Source organism: Pristis pectinata, chromosome 4 (genome assembly GCF_009764475.1).
Source record: "Pristis pectinata isolate sPriPec2 chromosome 4, sPriPec2.1.pri, whole genome shotgun sequence".
NCBI lineage: Eukaryota > Metazoa > Chordata > Chondrichthyes > Rhinopristiformes > Pristidae > Pristis > Pristis pectinata.
In genome coordinates, this window is record NC_067408.1 from 28,930,046 (window position 1) to 28,952,002 (window position 21,957).

General features: G+C 40.6%; 1 protein-coding gene across 3 annotated transcripts in view; it reads right to left on the bottom strand.

Moving 5' to 3' along the window:
* LOC127569801 (kelch-like protein 3) overlaps positions 1–21,957 on the bottom strand; it is a 95,805-nt gene that overhangs the window by 52,347 nt on the left and 21,501 nt on the right. For all 3 annotated transcript variants that reach the window (XM_052014706.1, XM_052014708.1, XM_052014707.1), the window contains exons 4-5: positions 21,815–21,936; positions 9,987–10,149 (exon numbers count right to left, since the gene is read on the bottom strand). In XM_052014706.1, the coding sequence (XP_051870666.1) occupies positions 9,987–10,149; positions 21,815–21,936 (285 nt within the window). The remainder of the gene's footprint in view (positions 1–9,986; positions 10,150–21,814; positions 21,937–21,957) is intronic.

Below are 21,957 nucleotides of genomic sequence, written 5' to 3' on the forward strand. Positions count from 1 at the left end.
TGGGGATCCTTAGCTTCCAATGTTACCAAATGCCAAATATTCCCAAAATTGTTAAATGGCATGTCATCATTTGTACATTATTACAATATGTCTGACAACATATGGACAGACATAGTATTGGTATATTATTGTCACTTGTACCACGGTACAGTGAAAAACTTGTCTTGCATACCGTTTGTACAGATCAATTCATTACACAGTGCATTGAGATAGTACAGGGTAAAAACAGTAACAGAATACAGAGTAAAGTGTCACAACTACAGAGCAAATGCAGTACAGGTAGTCAATAAGGTGCAAGGTCATAACAAGGTAGATTGTGACAATAGTAACAGGAAATCTAACAAATATTAAAATGAATGATACCAGAACACAATCCCACCCAGTTAGCTACCTCAATTCCCTCCATGGGCTTTTACCATTAAACATGCTCCAAATCATTTGGTTTACATGCACGATTACAACGGTAGACTAAAAGCTCAGCCAGAGTTTTGGCAACACACACCTTTCAGGCTAAATCCCTCTCCAATAGTCAAGCAATTGAATCATTCAAACTGAATTTATTGGTTTTTAAATATTCCCATATCTTTGCACAACAATATTCCTGTCACCTGTGTATTACTGGTACCAGGAAGAGGGAATCCCCTGAAGCAAATCTGAAATCAAGAAATGGCTGAGAGTAGTGGACACCAATAATGACTAAAGAACCAAACATCCCAGCATAACAGTAAAGACTTGCAACATCTCTAAGGATCTATCCTGGGCCCAACACATTGATACAATCACAAAGAAGGCATGCCAACGGCTCTACTTTGTTAGGAGTTTGAGAAGATTTGGTATGTCACCAAACACTCTTGCAAATTTCTACAGATGTACGGTGGAGAGCATTCTGGCTGGTTGCATCACCGCCCGGAATGGAGGCTCCAATGTGCAGGATCAAAAAAGGCTGCAGAGGGTTGTAGACTCAGCCAGCTCCATCACAGGCACAACCCTCTCCACCATCGAAGACATCTTCAAGAAGGCAGCATCCATCATCAAGGACCCTCACCACCCAGGACATGCCCTCTTCACACTACTACCATTGGAAAGGAGGTACAGGAGCCTGAAGACCCACAGTCAACAATTCAGGAACAGCTTCTTCCCCTCCACCATCAGATTTCTGAGTGGTCCATGAACCCATGAACAACACCTCGTTATTCTTCTTTTGCACTATTTATTTTTTGTAACTTATAATAATTTTTATGTCTCGCACTGTACTGCTGCCACAAAACAACAAATTTCACTACATATGTCAGTGATAATAAACCTGATTCTGATTGTCTAGCCAAGCTGCCCCAGTACAGTTACCATTTGTGCAATTCACAAAAACCAGGTCAAATCCAACCTCTCCAACTGCAGCCCAATCCATTTACTCTCAATCAGCAAAATCCTTGACAGTTTTATCCAATGGCATCTGTCCTCCAATAACATACTCAGGATGCCCTGTTTAGATTTCATCACTTCCACTTGATTCCAGAAATCATCAGAGCTTCAGTCCAAACATGGACCACAGGGCAGCACAGTGGCACAGCTAGTAGAACCACTGCCTTGCAGCGGCAGAGATTTGGGTTCAATCCTGACCTTGGGTGCTGTCTGCATGGATTTTGCACATTCCCCATGACTGCGTGGGTTTCCTTGCGGGTGCTCCAGTTTTCTCCCACATCCCAAAGACGTGCAGGTTGGTACAATGATTGGCCACTATAATTTGCCCTTAATAGGTGAGTGGTAGAATCTAGCAGGAGTTGACAATGGGGAGAATAAAAGAAAATGCAATTAGTGTAAATGAATGGTCAGCGCAGACTCAGTGGACCGAAGGCCCCATTTCCTTGGTGTATCACTCTGTGACTTTTTTTTAATTATTCAAGGGATATAGTCTTTGCAGGCTGAGCCAGCATTTAATTGCCCATCCGTAAAGGCCCTTGAGAACATGGCAGTGAGCTACCTTCTTGAACTGCTGCAGTCTTTGACGTGTGAGTTTACCCACAATGCTGTTAGGAAGGGAGTTCCACGATATTGACCCAGCGCCGGTGAAGGAACAGTGATATATTTCTAAGTCAGGCTGGTGTGCGTCTTACAAGACAAGTTCCAGGTGGTAGTGTTCCCATGCTTTTGCTGCCCTTGACCTTCTAGTTGGTACAAGTTGTGGATGTGAAAGGTGCTGTCTAAGGAGTCTTGGTGAGTTGCTGCAGTGAATGCTGTAGATGGTACTAACTGCTGCTTATGGTACATCGGTGGTGGAATGAGTGAATGTTGTGGATGGGGTTCCTATCAAACAGGTTACCATGTCCTATCTGGCACTGAGCTTGAGTGTTGTTGAAGCTAAAACTAGCCAGGCAAGTGGAGAGTATTCCATCACACTCCTTACTTGAAGCCTTGAACACTCTATGAGCTGAATTTTGGAGATGAGGTGAGAGAATCCTTCAGAAACAAAGCTTGATAGCAAGCCACCACCTGACCATAAAGTCAATAAGAATCAAAGTGAAATTGTTCCAATGATTGGAGTCATAATTCACAAAACTGCATGTAGCATTATCAAGACAATATTCAGATTTTGACTTGGGTGGAAATTTTCATGAGCTATTTCCGAGGAGAGAATCTAAGCCAACTACCTCTAATATTCAAAGGCCAATTCCCTGCATCAATATCCTTGGTGTTGGGGGGTGGTGAGATGGGGAAGGCAGGTAGTCACTGTTAACTAGAAACTCATTTGGACCAACCACATAAACACTGTGGCTGCAAAAGCAACTCAGAGCTCAAGTATCTGCTTTGAGTGGCTCATCATCCGACATCCCGAAATCTTTCCACCATTTATGTCAGGAGCTCAGAATAGTGCAGCTCCAATAACACCCAAGCAGCTCAATGCCACCCAGGACAAAGTGCACCAAACATCCTTAAATATTCATTCTCTCCATGACCAGCGCACATCAATTATAGTATTATCATTTTCAAAGTGTCCTGCAGTTCATTACGTCAGCTGCTCCTACACCATTTCCCAAATCTACCAAGGAGGACAAGGGCAGAAAGCACATGAGATGACCATTATCTGCAGGTTCCCTTCCAAGTTGTATACCATTTGGAACTGGAAAAATAACACAGTCCTTCATCAACATTGAATCTAAATCCTGGAACTCCCTATCTAACAATATTGTGGAAACACCTTCGCCAAAAGGACTGCAGCAGGTCAAGAGCAATTAGGGATTTCATTCACCACCTGCTCCAAAACAGTTAGGGATGGACAATAATGCTGGCCTTGCCAGCCATGTCCTCATCCCAAAATATGAATGAATTAAAACAAAAATCCATTACCAGCTATAATCCAAATTCCCCTTTTTAGGCTCAGATCATGTTTCCCTGAAAGGTATCTGCTTTGTATCAAAGTGCAGTATTTGGGAAGGAGAGAAAAGCCCCACGAGCACTGCAGCAACTAAAGGACACCGTTGTGTTCCCGCTTTCCCTCTGCTGTCTTAAAAAAAACAGCAACAGAAGCCCTTCGGTATGTATCTCTATATTTTCTATCTGATGCTCTCTGATCATCCAACTAAAGCTATTGCACTCAACCCTATCCACCAACTTCAGTTCATCTTGGCAAAACTCATAAATCACTTACACTGTAATCACACCTTTCCCACATCATTACCATGGCAACTTTTTTCCTATTTTTGTCACAAAATTTGCTGCATCCTACCCTTAAAAAAGACCAGAATCCTGCAGAAACAGAGCAGATGCCTGTGTAATGAATTTCTAAACCAGTCACTGAGAAAGCAGAACAAAATGTAGCCTTTGTGGGAGATGGTGGAATAATTTGGCATAATTCAGACTTCACTTCAAATCATACATTCTATTGTTGTCCAGCATCTAACCTTGCTTGTGCCATAATTTCTTTCAATTCAACAACGGGAAGAACCACTGGCTTTGATTTTATTTCAAATTTTGGTTTGAACCAGACATGTCCTAACCTGATAACTGAGCCTTTTCAGAAAGGACAAAAAAAAACACTTCAGATGTTTACCACAATATTTTTAAATTAATGAAATTAAACAAAGCTGCTTTTGGAAAGTTGCATAAGATGGAGTAAAAAAAAAGGCAGGCTTCAGGAGTGAAGTGGGACTTTAAATTTTTTTTAAACAAAATCCAAAGAACGTTAATGTATTGGTTGTAACATTCAGTATTAGAGGCGACCTAGAACATAAACATTAACCTACAGTACCACAGAATTCGCAGCAGACCTGTGAGACTCAAGAAATTACTTTCTAACTACTAAACAGAAATTAATTGTGTGGTGACAAGTCACTTGATATGAATAATTTATCCACATACAGGCCACCAATTCAGTAAAATATGTACAAAATCAAACAGCATATTGTACTGCTCCAAAGAAAGGTGGAACATTTGTGGGACACTTTTTTAGGACATACATTGAAAACATGCACATACACTACAGTGATAGTACAAAACATTACAGTTGATTGGATGTCATCAAGCTTTAGCACTGTAGAAACAATGGCATGAAATGATAGAGGTTATTGCAATGACAGGATGATTGTCTAGTGGTACAGGATATCATGCCATGCAGTTTGAATTCAATCAAAAATAGGAACACTGTGTGGACTTACTCCTCCGAGCACAATGGTTTGAAATCAACTTTCATGTACTTCCTTTTCATACTGCTATCCAAATTAATACAATCAATTCACATAACTTTCTTGCTCCTGCACTTTAGCACAGCAATTCCTAGTCTTCAGAAAACTAATTCAAATACTTCAACTTATGAACATTTACAACCAATCTGCCACAATTATTAAAATTTGCATTTATATAAAGCTTTTAAAGAAATAAAACTTTAAAAAGCACTTCAGAGTGTTATCAGTTAAAATTATAACCATCACAATATATTTCTTGTTTTTATTTTGCAAACTTAAATCCTCATGGTGGAATAAGCAAAACAGTTCCTTATTTCAGTTATGTCTTCTTGAAGTAAATTGCATCAAGACTGGTAAAACTCATGTCAATAACCACGTGAATAGAACCAGCTTACCACTAACCCATGAGAACTGTATTTACTGCTTCTGGCAAATTACAAAACAACTTTCCCTTCAGGAAGTCTTTACAAAGAATTATAGCCAAAGGCAATTCACATCAGCATCCATTCTTAGATTCTGATTCAAACATTAAGCGAGTAACCAAAAGCTTGGATAAATTTATAAACTTTATGGAAGGGGGAATGTTACAGAGCAGAAAGATTTAGGTAGGGAATTACAGTGAGAGTTCAAACAGCTGTGGGCACAATCAGAACCTGATAAAGAAGGGTGATGTGTGCAAGATGACAGAGCTATAGAGAGTTTTGTGAGAAAGGGTGCAGCATTGAAATGTTTCAAAGATATGGAAGGAGGAATGTTATGAAGGGATTTAAGCCATTTTAATTTGGGGCCTTGGGACCAATATGATTTTGCAAGGACATGACACACAATAGGAAATGTACAGCGGAGTTTCAGCTAAATATAAAAGTTATGGAGGAGAGGTGACTAGAGTATTTGAATAATCAAGTATGGAGGTTACAAGATGAACCAGAGGATTTCAGTGGCAGGTAGATTGAGATGGGAGTATTTGTGGGTAATGTAATGAGATGGAAGTCAGCCCTGTGATGAAAGCTCCAGGAATATATTCAGCTAGAGTGCACAATCCTGCTGATAAGAACAAGAATTCCCTTCCAATCACAAGGAACTCATTTGTCTTACTCCAAACTTCCCTCCTGCTCCTTTGAACATGACACCTTACATCAAGCCCTTTTCCAATCTTTCCTTTGGGTCCATTCAGAATTAGCAAATACTGAATGCACCTCTGTATACTAGTAGGGATATACAAATCATGTATTAACAAAAGGAATATGTCAATAAGACTTTAGTGATGCTGAGCATTATGAATACCATTGAGCTCCAATGCTCCAAGTACAAGAGGGATAAATTAAATATTAAATTGTCCTCTGGGCAAGTACAATTGAAAACACTCAGCCAGTGCAGAATGTCAAAGAATATATAATTGGGCCTGATCTTCAGCAAATGGAAAGTTTCCAGCCTTCAGAGCAAAGTTTCTTCCAATGTGGTTCAGGACACAATCCTCTGGAGGCCAGTTACCAGCTGACTGTTGGAAGTCCAGGGTATCTCAGGGCTTTTATGACAAGTGACCAACTCTGTCACAGAATAGTCTTGACAGCTGGTGAAGCCCCATCCCCAGGTTCAGCTCTTGTCAACAGCTGTTGTTGCTGCTTATAACAAATGACACAGAGAATAAACGGGATGCATCCAGTCAGGTATTAACTTTCTAATAAATCTTAGGACTGAGACACTTTTTGAAAATCTTCTGTCAAACAGACAAACGAAAGTAGAAAGAAATGCAGTAGGGTGCAGATCTGATGAATGACACTTTCCCACCACACTCCCAGCCCAACTTCCTCCCAGAGATTTGCTAAACCACTTTGGTTTTCTCTCAGTCAAAAGAACTGCAAGCCATGGTAAATAGAAGTAAATTAAGAAAAACGGTATAATCCAGACAAGTTTGAGGTGTTGTACTTTGGGAGGTCAAGTGTATGGGGAAAGTATATGGTAAATAGCAGCACCCTTAGGGGCAATGATGTAAAGAGGGATCTTAGGATGCAAGTCCATAGCTCATAGTGGCAACACTAATAGATAGAACATAACAGGCCCTTTGGCCCATGATGTTGTGCTGACATTTTATCCTGCTCTAAGATCTATCTAACCCTTCCCTCCCACATAGCCCTCCATTTTTCTATCATTCATGTGCCTATCTAAGAGTCTCTTAAATGTCCCTAATGTATCTGCCCCCACAACCTCTGCCGGCAGTGTGTTCCATGCACCCACCACTCTCTGTGTAAAAAACTTACCTCTGACATCCCCCTTATACCTTCCTCTAATCACCTTAAAATTATGCCCCTTTGTGTTAGCCATTTTCGCCTGGGAAAAAGTCTGACTGTCCACTCGATCAATGCCTCTTATCATCTTGTATACATCTATCAAGTCACCTCTCATCCTCCTTCGCTCCAAAGAGAAAAGCCCTAGCTCACTCAATCTATCCTCCTCAGACATGTTCCCCAATCCAGGCAACATCCTGGTAAATCTCCTCTGCACCCTCTAAAGCTTCCTATAATGAGGAGACCAGAACTGAACACAATACTCCAAAGTGTGGTCTAACCAGTTTTATAGAGCTGTAACATTACCTTGCAGCTCTTGAACCCAATACCCCGACTAATGAAAGCCAACACACCATACTCCTTCTTAACAACCCTATTGACCTGCATGGCAACCTTGAGGGATCTGTGGACGTGGACCCCAAGATCCCTCTGTTCCTCCACCCTGCAAAGAATCCTGGCATTAACCTTGTATTCTGCCTTCAAACTTAATCTTTCAAAGTGTATCACTTCACACTTTACTAGGTTGAACTCCATCTACCACTCCTCAGCCCAGCTCTGCATCCTATCAACATTCTGTTGTAACCTACAGCAACCTTCTACACTATCCACAACGCCACCAACCTTCCTGTCATCTGCAAACTTACTAACCCACCCTTCCACATCCAAGTCATTTATAAAATATAGGGTGGTAAAGAAGGCAAATGGCATACTTGCCTTCATTGTTTGGGGTACTAAGTATAAAAGTCAGGAAGTCAAGTCGCTGCTGTATAAAAGTTTGGTTAGGCCACAATATGAATATTGTATGCAGTTCTGGTTACTGGACATAGCTTTAAGGTGAGAGACGCAAGTTTAACGGAGATTTACGAGGCAAGTTTATTTTAAAACAGAGAGTGGTAAGTGCCTGGAACGTGCTGCCAGGGAAGTGGTGGGAGCAGATACAGTAGCAATGTTTAAGAGGCATTTAGACAGGCACATGAACAAAACAGGGAATGGATACAGATTCAGATATTGTCATACACACCAGGGTGCAATGATATTACTTGCTCGCATGAAGCTCACAGAATAAACAGCACACATGGCAATAGTAAATACAATGACAAGAGCAAAACAACAGAATGGTGCAAAGGTAGTAGTGCAATCTGAAGTAGGGCAAAAAGAAATGCTAAAATGACAATAACGGAATAACCAAGTGAGGTAGAATTGAAAGACCGAGAATGTGGCAGCATCACCAGGAAAGCGAATGTAAAAGAGGTTCAGAAGTCTGATGTAAACAACGTGTAGGCAGATTGGATTAGTTTCATTTGGCATCATGATCGGCACAGCCATCATGAACTGAAGAATCTGTCCTATGCTGTACTATTCTATATTCTATGAATCAGGTGATCCTATACTGCACTCCATTTATGACAAGTTTATCCTTTAACGAAGGAGAACAAAACTGTATAATACTACTGTTTTACCAAGGCCAGGTATAACTGCAAGACATCTTTGCTCATGTACTGAAAACCTCTTGAAAAGAAGGCCAACATACTTGCCACACTTCCATGTTTGCTTTCAGTGACTACTCTGCGAGGACAATCTATCCTAATTAGTTTAATTCCTAATCTATCATTATTTAATTAATACTCTGCCTTTGTTTTTTCCTAGCAAAGTGGACAGTTTCACATTTAACCACATTAATACTGCATCTGCCGTGCATTTGCCCACTTGCTCAACTGATCCAAATCACCTTGAAATTTCATCACGAATCTCTTCACAGCTCACAATCCAGCAGGAAACATTGGTACAGTTGAAACAAGAAGCCTGCTGGTACCTGGAGCATTCCATAGGCAGTTTCTGAACAAGATTAATTTTGGTCTTGTATCTCATTGGCAATGACCCAGAGCCAAAATCCATGGTAGCTGAGAGGAGGGAAGACTGGAGGAGAGTGGACAATAGGCTGGGGAGATGAAGAGAGAAGAGGGCTCAACAAATGCAAAATGGAGTGAGAACACAGTGGAAAGATATTAGGGGTCAGAATCAGGATACCATTGGAAAGCACTCAGACTCATATAACAGTTCACTTTTTAAACTGGCATTACAATCTCGAGTACATGGAATAAAAGGTTGGTGTCATTAAATGATATTACTGTTATGATGACAGCAATGATACCAGTACTGAGAGTTCCAGCTACCTTACTCAAGTTTATTTGGCTTCCTCTACAGCACCAAGTCCCTGCAAATTGTCCAAACAGAGCAAACCAATGTTGCATACTTGCTGCATTGGTTACTAACATACCACCTGGTTAAGCTCTATAAGATGCTGTTTGTTTTCATTATTGCTGATCTCCACTGGATGACTGGAAATATCAGAACAATCTTTTGTAAGAATAGTCATCCCTTGCTCACTTGCTGTCACCCCTTTCTTGGGCTCTCTCTAAACTCCTAATGCATCTTTTATTGCTAGACACATTTAGAGTAGATTTTTGCATTGTGCTTTGTAGGGTGGGAAAGAATACAAGGATCATAAAGAACTTGCTCCCCACAATGCCAACAAAAGATTACTCTTACAGCAAGTTTTCAAAGCAATAGGAATGCAGAGTGAGTGGAACCTCATGGGGTGTGTGGTGGAGAAAGACCGGAACAATTAAACTCCACTGTCTGTAAAACAGACAGTCCTCCGAGGGTTCTCCTACCATCCTCATATACTGACACAGTTCAGTGCTGCCAGGATTGAGTGTAGTTGGGTGGAGGGGCAGTTTTGAGTAGCAAATAGAAGGTCAATCGTCAACTGCCACTGTAGTAAAGTGAATTATCTCAGCACTTCACATGCTTAAGCCGGAATGCTGACTCCCTGAGCAGTCTTAAGTGCTGGTAACTATTTGCAAATAGGTATTTGCAAGCATGACTTTGGAAGACCTCCCCCATTATGATCATTATCAGCTATCATGGCATCAAAATTTAGTTACATTTCAGAAATGCAAGGAATTGTTTTGTGCTTTAGTCTTTCGTTTTAACAAAGAAAACTGAAGTAAACACTGCCTACCTGCATATGCGTTTGCTTCATTCAGCAGATCCGTGCATGTGTGAACATCTGCAAATGCCCGAATTCCTAAACAATTGGTTGGATGCAACTGGGATTGTAGAAAATCACAACAAGCAGTCCTTACATCCATTAGTTGTAGCAGACTGGCTGCAGGCAACAATACCTAAAGACAAAGGTGGAAAGCATATAAGGCTTAAAATCTAATGTTGCCTTAGTCTTAAAAGTCTCATTTCCAGTAGATTACTATGAAGTCAAATACACAAACATTCCATTGTCAGGTTTGGCTCAGTTGGTAACAATCTTATTTCTTCATCAGAAAGAACGTTGTGGTTTCAAGTCCTGCTGCAAAGGCTGGACCATAAAAATAGAAAAACACTGAGGGAATGTCATTCTATGCAGCACTTCAGATCAGACATAAAACTGAGCCCTTCAGTATTCTCAGGAGGCCATAAAATATTTGAAGAGCAAGAGAGTTATCCCTATTATACTGGCTAATATTTAGCCCTCAGTCAACATTCCTAAAAAAAGATTGCTTGGTGACTATCACATTATTTGAAGCAACCTTGCCTTGTCCAGTTTGACTGCCATGTTCCCCATGCTGCAGCTGTAACTATACCTCAAAAGAACTTCACTTGTTGCATACCATTTTGAGACATACTTAAGGTTGCAAAAAGGCACTACATTAATGCATGACTTGTTTTCAAACTGTCCATTTCCAACCTCCCTTTTCTATCCAAAGTTCTTGAACACACAATCCTCTTGTCCAGCTCAGCCGATTCCACTCTTTCCAATTAAAGCAGAATTTCTTTTCAGCAATTGAAAAGCAAAAAAAAATGCCAATGTTGGAAATCTGAAACAAAAAGAAAATACCAGAAATATTCAGGAGATCAGGCAGCATCTGTGGAAAGAGAAACAGTATTATCGTTTCAGTTTGGTGATCTTTTATCAGAATCATTAACCTGAAATATTAACTGTTTCTCTCTGTACTATCTGACCTGCTGAGTGATCCCAGCATTTCCTGGACTAGGTTTTCTCTCTATCTATACTTTTATCTATGAAATTTCTTTACCACCTCCCATTTCAACTACAGACTGTTTGTGCTACATCATTCAAAGACTGGATCAGCTGCCACTTCCTCCACCTTTCTCATCCCCTCCATTATCTGTTAATCAGATGTCTTGCCCAACATCCAATTCTGGACAACCCAGTATTTTTATTTTCTTCAATCTCCATTACAATCTTCGTACACTCACCATTGATTATATCCCTCTTCCAGCGACTGACTCAGAACCAATCTGCAATTAGTTCTGAGTCACACAGTTAAAACTTATTTAACTTGAATCCCATTTTCTCTCAATCACAACCAGCTTCATCCACTTCTGTGACACTGCCCTTCTGTCATCCTGCTCTGCCCCATCTGTTAACAAAAAGTTTGATGAGGATTTTGGGGTTTTTGATTCATCTATTCCAATACCTTCTGCTGAAGACCTAGAGCCAACATGATGAAATGGGCCAAATGGTCTCCTTCCATCCTGTAATTTCTATGTAATCCTGATGCAGAAAACAGCTTACTATCATCATGAGCTAAGAACAGTTTACAGATTAGATCCATGACATTTATTTTTCAAAAACAAAAAAGACAATACATCGCTGTAACATCATGTATTATCCACATAAAAGGGTAATGGAAACAGGTTCAGTAAAGGAATTGGATAAATACTGGGAAAGATTAGAAGCCAAAAGGGAAAAAAGCATTAGACCAATTGGACCGCTGATAGCATGGGTCAAATGACCTCTATGCCGTTACATTTCGTTAGGCTGCTTTCTTGGATTTAAAAACCTTTTCAACAGATCTGAACTAAACTGAACTCTTGTTGACAGGCAAAAAGGTTGAACAATTAGCAATTTTGTACTGATACAAAATTACAAAATTGAATGCTCAATACAACTAAACCAGTTCAATTTAAGCAATATAGAGTGTATAACATAATTTGCATCATTATTTTGTAAGCAGGAAACACCAACGCCATTGGATTTCACATCCCCTTTCACTAACTTCATATACAATACTATTTGACCCATTCACGCACTTCCACCAATCTATTGCTCTACTTGTGTACTTGCTGCAGCAATTTCCACCTTTCAGAGTTCTTTACCTATTAATTCATGCTACTGCCAAGTACAACAGCAACATTTTGAACATTGATGAAAAATGGAACGTCCATTATATATTTTGCCAAACTGTATACAAAAGCTTTAAGTTTAATACAAATATCAAAATTCAGATTTTAGTTTCCTTTACAAATTTAAAATGTAGTATTGCAAAATGCATTAATTTCACTTTAGATTATCTATATTTATTAAATAGATTTTAAAACTTTACAAATAAACAAGTGCCAGTTTTATAAATTAATTTTGTTATTATTCATGACTTTTCCCAATCACTGAAATACAAGTTTTTTTTCCTCAATGTTATATTAGAACATGTGTTGAAATCATACCATAGGTCAGACTGATGGTAACGGGAAAAAAAAGTAAACCCTGAGGTCATTTTAACAAAGGATTTCCTTTTGTACATTTTTACCAATGAATTTCTATTGTACCACAGAAAAGGAAAACAGTGAATTAAAAGGTTCTGCCGTCTCCCCACCGACTTCCAAAACATGATTTGACCTTGATTCTTAGATTAAAAAAATAAAATCAGACATTCTAATACCATTTATTTAATGTTTCTTTCAAAGGTTCTAACTGCAGAACTGTTAAATGGTGTTTAAAAGTCTCATCACAAGCTTCAATATTAGCAGCCTTAAGTGGTTAAGTTTTCATTCTGGCATGTAGAATGCAAAATAAAGTTAAGCAATTTTCTGAGCAAATGAGATCAATGCAGCACTCGTCCATGTAATAAGTCCTTAAAATGCAAGGAACCCTGAAGCACTGTACCACCCCATGTACAACATTAACAATCTGCCTTAAAAACTGGAATTACTAGATTGTTGCTCAGTAAAACTTGCTTACTTTAGGCAGCATTCTATTTATTTATAACATTCAAAATCTTTATTTTACTTACTGTTAGTTATGGTAAACACTAATGCAAACCAAGGCAATGATTTAAGATTTCACTTGCACGTTCCTGACTGATTCCCATAATACAAGTGAAAAATGCATCAAATTAGAGGTAGATGCTGATTTCTGTACAGTCTTGATTCAAGAGTATTTCAATATTTATGTTTGTGCTTTAGGAGCTGACCACATTTACAAATGTCTCCATTTGCAGGGTTGTTTCTGCCTACTTACCTACATTTTCAAAAAGCAAAGTCATCCTGTGTTTATGCAAATTAGTCATCATTTGTACACAGACTGACACAAAAAAAATCACTGAGAGTGAATAGTGAACTGGGATCAGTTGTGGGCAGTGAAAGGAAACAAAAAAAACAATTTGTATTTGTGGGCAGAGAGGAGAGGAAAGACACTTCTTCATTATACAAGGGATGTTTTGTTCCAGTTATAAAAGGAATAAAGAAGTCTGTCAGCAAATTCTTACATCATTATGCCCCACTTTGATTGTTAATTTTAACCAATTATGAACAGAGCTGGTCACATTTCAGCATTTTTGGTATTCTGAGATTGGGATACAGTGTAATGAAAAATGACAATGCAAAGTGTAAAGTAAATGCAACAGGCTGTAGCCATTAAAATAACACATCAAACTCAAAATGTTTAGCTTGTAGAATTCAAAAATGATACACTGTCATATTTCAGACCCATGAGCCAGGATGGCCCCTGTTCAGCTTCAGACCAGCAGTTATGTTCATTATCTACATACCCAAAGTGAGGATAAGTATTATTGACAAGCTGAACGGAGAATCAATTATCCCAAAGCACTAGCCATTCCACACATTCATAAAATTAACATCAGTCCCACTGATGCTTAAGGTCTCCAAATAGTTAATCTCAGGTCTTTATAAACCTAATTTGTAGTTTTTAAATGAATGGCATTTAATCTAACACTTATCTGCCAGTCAGAGGGGGAAATAAGAATCCACAGCAAGAGTCTTTACCATTTCCAGTGCATACTTACATAGTAAAAAGTTGCAGTGTTGACCTTGAGGTACACTATTCCAGCTCCCCTTAAGCAACTGTATTTATGTGTAAAGGAAACAAGTAGCAACTAAACTTTTGTGGTGGGCAAAACTACCTAAAACAAGCTCAAATAATGTGAATGTGGCAGAGAACATTTGGCAAAAATATATAACCTATGCCCAAAAAATAAAATTGCCCTCAATCTGGAATTGCTTTCCTTAAAACAGAAAAGCATTGCTACATAAAAAAGGACAACACAGTACTTTCAGACATTTTCCAGCACACAAGAATACATCTGCTTCAGAGTGGAAATGGAAAGATTCTTTACTTCTCAAAGGCTAGATGATAACCCACCCAGTTTAAGATACAGAGAGAAGTGACTCTTTGGCTGTTAGCTCTAAATGGGTGCTGCAGTATCAGCTGATAGTTCCATTAAAATTAGTGAATGACCAAATATACAAAATTTTCCCCCACAATCTCTTCCCTATTGAAAGCTCATTTCATCTTGCATAGAAATGCACAGAAAAAAATCACCACACAGACCACTCAAGCACTGTAGAAATTCTTTGGTCATACCTATCTGAGTGTGCCTGCACATAATAAAACTGCAGCAATATCACCTCAGTGAAAGGCTGCAACATGCAAAATAAAGCACAATTGCAAATCAATTAACAAAATTGATGCAAAAATCAAATATTGCATCTCATCCCAAATAGCCAATGTTAACCACAGCACCCTTAAATACCACTCTGGTTGAGGTCAGTTAACCCAGAACCAACCAGAGCGCTTCCAGGTCTGCATAGCTGAGCAACTCTCGAGCTGAGTCAAGAAAATCAAGAAAACTAGATTAATTCTTTTTTCCAATTATCTTTCCTCAGAATTACTGTCCCAAAAAGAAAAATCATGTTCTTATAATTAATTCACAGTTTATGGCTGGAATAACAATAGACATTTTTAAAAAGAATGGGGCAAACAAGACTGAGGAAAGAAAGAATAAAACATTTAACTACATCAATGAAGGTATTCCTGAGATTTCAATAAATATCACAGTAACCACAGTGGCAAAGGATATCCCCCAGTAAATTGCTCATTTCCGTAAAGGAGATTAGAGGAAGTGCCCTGCCTGACATCCAGCTGCATGAGGAAAAACAAACTCAGGTTTTGTTTGCAACCTGGGACTTTGAATCATATTTTCCAGGCTCATACAATTCTAATGATGTGAACAGGCAAATTCCAGATCAGATTTTTGTCACTCATATTACCATTCATTTTATAGCCTGTCTGTAAAGTAACCCAAAAAGAAATGCAATTTCCTGTTTTTGACATAAATATATTTCAGAAAGTACTTCTTTTAAAAAAAAGCTAAGAAATAGTTCCTAACAGACTTCTGCTTATTATTATCTGGAGGAAAAGCAGAAAGGTCACATCTAAGTGACAAAATTACATTTTTGTCACAATATATTTCAACACTGAGTAGTCAACTGATACAAGCAAACACAACAGAGTACAGATATCCTGGTCCACTTTGGGTACGTGTGTAATGTGCAAGTGGGAAGAATGAGGCTAACTTAGTCAATCCATTCTTCCTTTCCTATGCTGGATACGTTGGGAAATCTTGGAGAAAGGCCAAGCACTTGTTCAGTCTCCTTAAGCAGTCACTCAGCTGCATGACTCTGCAAGTGGGGCATGTGCTTCACAGGGCAGGAGGGTAGATAGCTTGGATGGTGTACTCCTTGCATTATTCATGCTGGACTTCTGTTTCCAAACAGTGAACTCTATAATTTATTTCTTAATATAATTCCAAACACAGGCTTGAGCTGAGAGGAAATCCTGAAATACCTGATATTACAAACAAGAACAGGCTTCTCTGAACCCCTGTGGGGTGGCTCTCAACAAAGATTTACAAGTCAATACAAAAGTACTCAAAAGTATAAGGATGAAGGTCGCATTGATCAGATTGTCATTGGTGTGATTTCTATACTGAATACAAAAGGTTTCTTTCAAATATTTTAGTTTTCTTTATATGAACATAGGAGGTTTTTTTGTTCTTTCTGATCTCAACACATGAGGTGCCGTATGGGTATCCAAAAATCTAACAACTCCTGGGTTGCTGTGGTCCCTCCAGGAAAGGGCATGGTCGCATGCCCAATATCTCTTCTAAAAAAACAAACCTAACAAAACAAAAAAAAATCTTCCATTATGATATCCAAGCCAGGGCTGTAGCCTACAAGCTAACAACTCCAACTGGATACTCCTGAATATTTTATCACAATTCCTGCCTCCTCCTACTTCACACTCACTCTCCCACCAATGTGGTTCCCTGACAACTCTAAGCTTCCAATGGACCACATTTCTCATAGGCTGTATTAACTAAATGAATGACTCTTAACTATGATTTAACACATATCAATTATGTTGAATAAAAGGGATATATTTTTAAGAAAATGCACCTAGAATTTTACTCTTGTATTTCTTTGTAATAGAGTACAGAGTAATCTTTAACTCGGGACACTCCAGTGCAATCCTGGAGTGTTATCAACCTTCCTTACTTCCTCTACTGGAGATGCAGACATGCTCCTCGACAGACTGACAAGCCCTTTTGCATTGGGTTTAACAGCCCCTTCAGCTAAAGGTCTGGGAAGAAGGGAATTTGCATTGGGAATTTCTAATCCTAATTTTATCATATCCGAGGCAGCTGGTGAAATGTGAATGAAGGTCAAACCCTTCAAGACAAACACAGCCTAATTGGATACACTTGCTTTGGAGCAGCTGTAAAGGTTGATCTCAAAATTTGATCCCAAATTTCTTGTTAAACTGAAATACATGAAATTTGCACCTTAACAGTTCTTCACACAATGCATTAAGCAGCTTTTCAAGTTTTGCCCTTGTTCATAATCAATGATGCAATGGAGGTTATGTAAAGCAATATAGAAATCCTAACGTATGGACCCTTGCACTAAGATTGTTAATGTTTGAACATCAGTTTAGTTCACACCCAAGATCAGTATCTTCAAATATTTGGTGCCAATTTCCATTCTGCTCTCACTTTCACATGGTCTATCTCCAACTCTTCCCATCTCCATTTCAGGGAATATGCCAGCCAGCAACATCCAATACAAGCCTATAAACACCCATAGATACTTCAACTATACCTCTTCCACCTTACCTCCTATAAGGATCCATTCCATTCTTCCAGTTCCTCCATCAACATTCGAGGTGTTTTCCTTCTTCCTGAACCATGGCTTCCTTTTTTCTGTGGTTGACAAAGTCTTTGACCACATCTCATCTATTTCCCAAACCTCTGCTCTCATCCCCTCCCAGCCCCTGTCAGAACAAGAAAGAGTTCCCAAGTCCTCACTTTCCACCCCACCGCCTCTGCACTCAATGGGTCATCCTCCTCAATTTCTGCCACCTTCAATAAGATCCCACTACCAGATTCATCTTCCCCTCCCTTCCTCTTTCAGCATTTCAAAGGGCCATTCCCTTCAGGACTCCCTAATCCATCCATCAATCTCCACCAACCACTCCCGTTCTTATGGCGCTTTCCCATGCAACACTTGTCCTATTGTTTCTTCTCTTCCCACTAGACAGGGACCCAAAAAGTCCTTCCAAATGAAGCAGCAATTCACATGTTCTTCTTTGAATCTAATTTCTACATTGTAAACAATGTGGTCTCCCCTACATTAGAAAAACAATATGTAGATTAGAATTGTACACCATGGAAACAGGCCCTTTGGCTGACTCGTCCAAAATGACCATGAGGCCTATCTACACTAATCCCATTTTCCTGCATTTGGCCCATGTCCCTCTGTTCCTTTTCTATCTATGTACCTGTCCAAATGTTTTTTAAACACTGATTGTACCTACCTCTCCCACCTCCTCTGGCTACGTTCCATATACCCAGCACACTGAGAGAAACTTTCCCCTCAGATCTCCTTTAAATATTTCCTCCCTTACCCTAAACCTATGTCCTCTGGTTTTAGACTCCCCTCCCCTTGGAAAAAGACTGACTACCTCTATAATGTTACCTCTCAGCCTCCTGTGCTCCAGTGAGAACAATCCCAGCCTATCCAATCTCTTCTTGTAACTAAAGCCCTCCATTCCAGGCAACACCTTAGTGAACCTCTTCTGCACTCTTTCCAGCACTAGCACATCCTTTCTATAGCATGCTGACCAGTACTCCAAGTGCAGTCTGACCAATATTTTGTATAACTGCAACATGACATCCCAACTCTTATACTCAATACTCTCGACTATGAAGGCAAGCAAACTAAACGCCTTCTTCATTACTCTAACCACTTGTGTCACCACTTTCAGGGAACTATGAACATGCACTCTAAGGTCCCTCTGTACATCAACGCTTTCAAGGTCACTGCCATTGACTGTACATGTCCAGCCAGTATTAGACAACCCAAAATGCATTACCTCACACTTGTCTGGATTAAGTTCCATCTGCCACTGTTCCACTCAACTTTCCAGCTGATCTATGTCCCTCTGCATCCTTTCACAACTTTCTTTGCTACCGATAACTCTACCAATCTTCATGTCATCAGCAAACTTATCAGACCACAGACATTCTCATCCAAGTCATTTATATATAGGACAAACAACAAAGTTCCTAGTACTATTCCCTGCAGTACACCACTCTTTACAAACTTCCAGTCAGAAAAATAACCCAGCACCACCACCAAATGCCTCATATCACCAAGCCAATTTTGGATTAAGTTTGCCAAAACACCATGAACCCCATGTGCCCTAACTTCCTGGACCAGCCCACCATGCAGGACCCAGTCAAAAACCTTGCTATCACCTTGCCTTCATCAATTTCCTTAGTAACCTCCTCAAAAATGATCAGATTTGTGAGGCACAATTTTTCTGGCACAAAACCCGAGAGGCTGACTCCCTCCAATCAGTTTCCTGCCTATTCCTACTGCGCTTCTTGAATAAGGGAACAACATTCGCTACCCTCCAGTCTTCCAGTACCTCACCCATGGCTGAAAATGATGCAAAGATCTGAATCAGAGGCCCAGCAGCTTCCTCCCTTGCTTCCTATAACCCTGGGATAGATTTCATCAAGCCCTGGGGATTTGTCCACTTTAATGTGCATTAGTATCTCTAACACTTCCTCTTCCCTGATACACACGTTCCAGACTATCGGCGTACACCTCCCCAGATTGAGTGACTGCTTTGCAGAGGCAACTTGGAGCTCTCTGTTGCCTGCCACTTCACTCCCACATATTATGCCTTCTATCTTTGCACATTACAATGCGGCCCAACATAAACTTGAAGAACAGCACCTTATTATCTATCCAGGCATGTTGCAGCCTTCCAGACTCAATACCGAATTGAAAAACACTATGATACTGAAGGAACTCAGCAGGCCAAGCAGCACCCATGGAGAAAAGCAGGAGGTCGACACTTCAGGTCAGGACCCTTCTTCAGGACTAAAGTTAGGAAAAGGGATGCCCAATATAAAGGAGGGAAAAGCAGAGCAGTGATAGGTGGACAGAAGAGGGGAGGCAGGCAGGATGGGCACAAGGTGGTGATAGGTAGATGCAGGTGAGAGATAGTGATAGGCAAGTGCAGGGGAGGAGGGGAGAGCAGATCCACCGGGGGATGGGTCAAAGTTAAGGAGGAAAAAAAGTGGGGAAGAAAAAAAAAAGAGATAGGCTAGGAAAGGGAAGAAAAGATGCATGGTTGGGGATTACTTTAAGTGGGAGAATTCAATGTTCATGCTGTTAGGCTGCAAGGTTCCGAGACAGAAAATGAGATGCTGTTCCTCCAGTTTGCACTTGGAATTCTCCTGGCAGTGGAGGAAGCAGAGGACTGACATATCTGTGATGGTGTGGGAGGCAGAGTTGAAGTGACTGGCAATGGGGAGATGCAGATTGTGGTTACGGACGGAGCACAGGTGTTCTGCGAAACGGTCACCTTCTCTGCATTTGGTCTCACCAATATAGAGGAGGCAACACTTGGAGCACCGAATGCAGTAGATGATATCAAGGGAGGTGCAGGTGAATCTCTGTCTCACCTGAAAGGACTGTTTGGGTCCCTGGATGGAGGTGGTGTAGGGACAGGTGTTACACCTATGGCAGGGGTAGTGGAAAGTTCCTGGGGTGAGAGCGGGATAGGTGGGGGGGGATAAAAGAGAAGAGTGAACTAGGGAGTCACGGAAAGAGCAGTCCCTGCGAAAGGCAGAAAGGGGTGGGGAGTGGTGGAATTCTGTTGGAGATGGCAGAAGTGGCAGAGAATGATGTGTTGGATATGTAGGCTGATGGGATAAAACGTGAGGACAAAGGGGACCTTATCCCTGTTGGGTCTGGGACGGGTGGGGGTGAGAGCGTACGTGCAGGAAATGGCAGAGATGCAGGTGCGAGCTCTCTTGACCACAGTGTGGGGTTAGTAAAGTAGTTGGATAGCCAACACATCATCCTCCACCACTTCCGTCATCTCCAACAGGACCCCACCACCAAGCACATGCTCCAAGTGTGGCCTCCTCTACATCGGCAAGACCAAACGCAGACTAGGTGACCGTTTCGCAGAACACCTGCGCTCCATCCGTAACCGCAATCTGCATCTCCCCGTTGCCAGTCACTTCAACTCTGCCTCCCACTCCATCACAGATACGTCAGTCCTCAGCCTCTTCCACTGCCAGGAGAATTCCAAGCACAAACTGGAGGAACAGGACCTCATTTTCCACCTTGGAACCTTGCAGCCTAACGGCATGAACACTGAATTCTCCCACGTTAAGTAATCCACAGCCCCCCTCCCCCCCAACCATGCCTCTTTTCTTCCCTTTCCTAGCATCTCTCTCTTCTTTCTATCCCCCATTTTTCTTCCTTACTTTTGACCCATCCCCCGCTGGATCTGCTCTCCCCTCCTTCCCCCGCACTTGCCTATCACTGTCTCTTACCTGCATCTACTTGTCACCACCTTGTGCCCATCCCACCTCCCCTCTTTTGTCCACCTATCACTGCTCTGCTTTTGCCTCCTATATATTGGGCTTCCCCTTTTCCTATCTCAAGTCCTGAAGAAGGGTCCTGACCTGAAACATTTACCTTCTGCTTTTCTCTATGGACGCTGCCTGACCTGCTGAATTCCTCCAGCATCATAGTGTTTTTCATCTAGATTCCAGCATCTGCAGTCCTTTGTTTCTCAATATCGAATTCTTTAATTTCAGATCACCAGAAGTCTACAACTTTTCTTTTTATTTATGTATCAGAACTAACCATTACTGCTTTAAGTCATCCATTACGAGATTAGCCTTGGTTTTCTCTTTCAATAAGCATTGGCCAAATTGCTTGGCATATCCTACTGCTCTATGTTTCATAACTTTCAATTCCTTTATATTCTCACTCTCTAACTGCCCTCATTTCATAGATCTGGTTCATTTTCTCTCTCTCTCTGCCCCCATTAACGCATGGGCTGAATGACCTTGACAAATTATCCCACAGCAACCAAGGCCTCATTTTGTCAGCGGAATTTCCTTTGTTCTATCCAGACATCCCTATCCACCACCACCCCCCCCACCCCCAACACCTTCTCTACAACTTAAAACTAACTTTTTTTTTCCCAAGTTTTGACAAAGGGTCTCTTTTCCTCAAATGGTGCCTGGCCTGCTGAGTGTTTCCACCATTTTCTGTCTTAATTTCAGATTTCCAGCATCCGATGTTTTTCTTTATATTTTCATCATTTGCGTTTAATGGCTGAGCTAACATGCTTCGTGGCAAAAGAGAGGCATAATCTACCTGCACATTCTCTTCAGTGACTTCCACTTCAGCCGTGTATATATAATCAATTAGTTTACTGAGCGTATGTCCATCTATGTCCTTTATCTCAACTTTCTTCGCTTTACTTTCAGTCATGTCACCTAAAAACAAAGACAAAATTA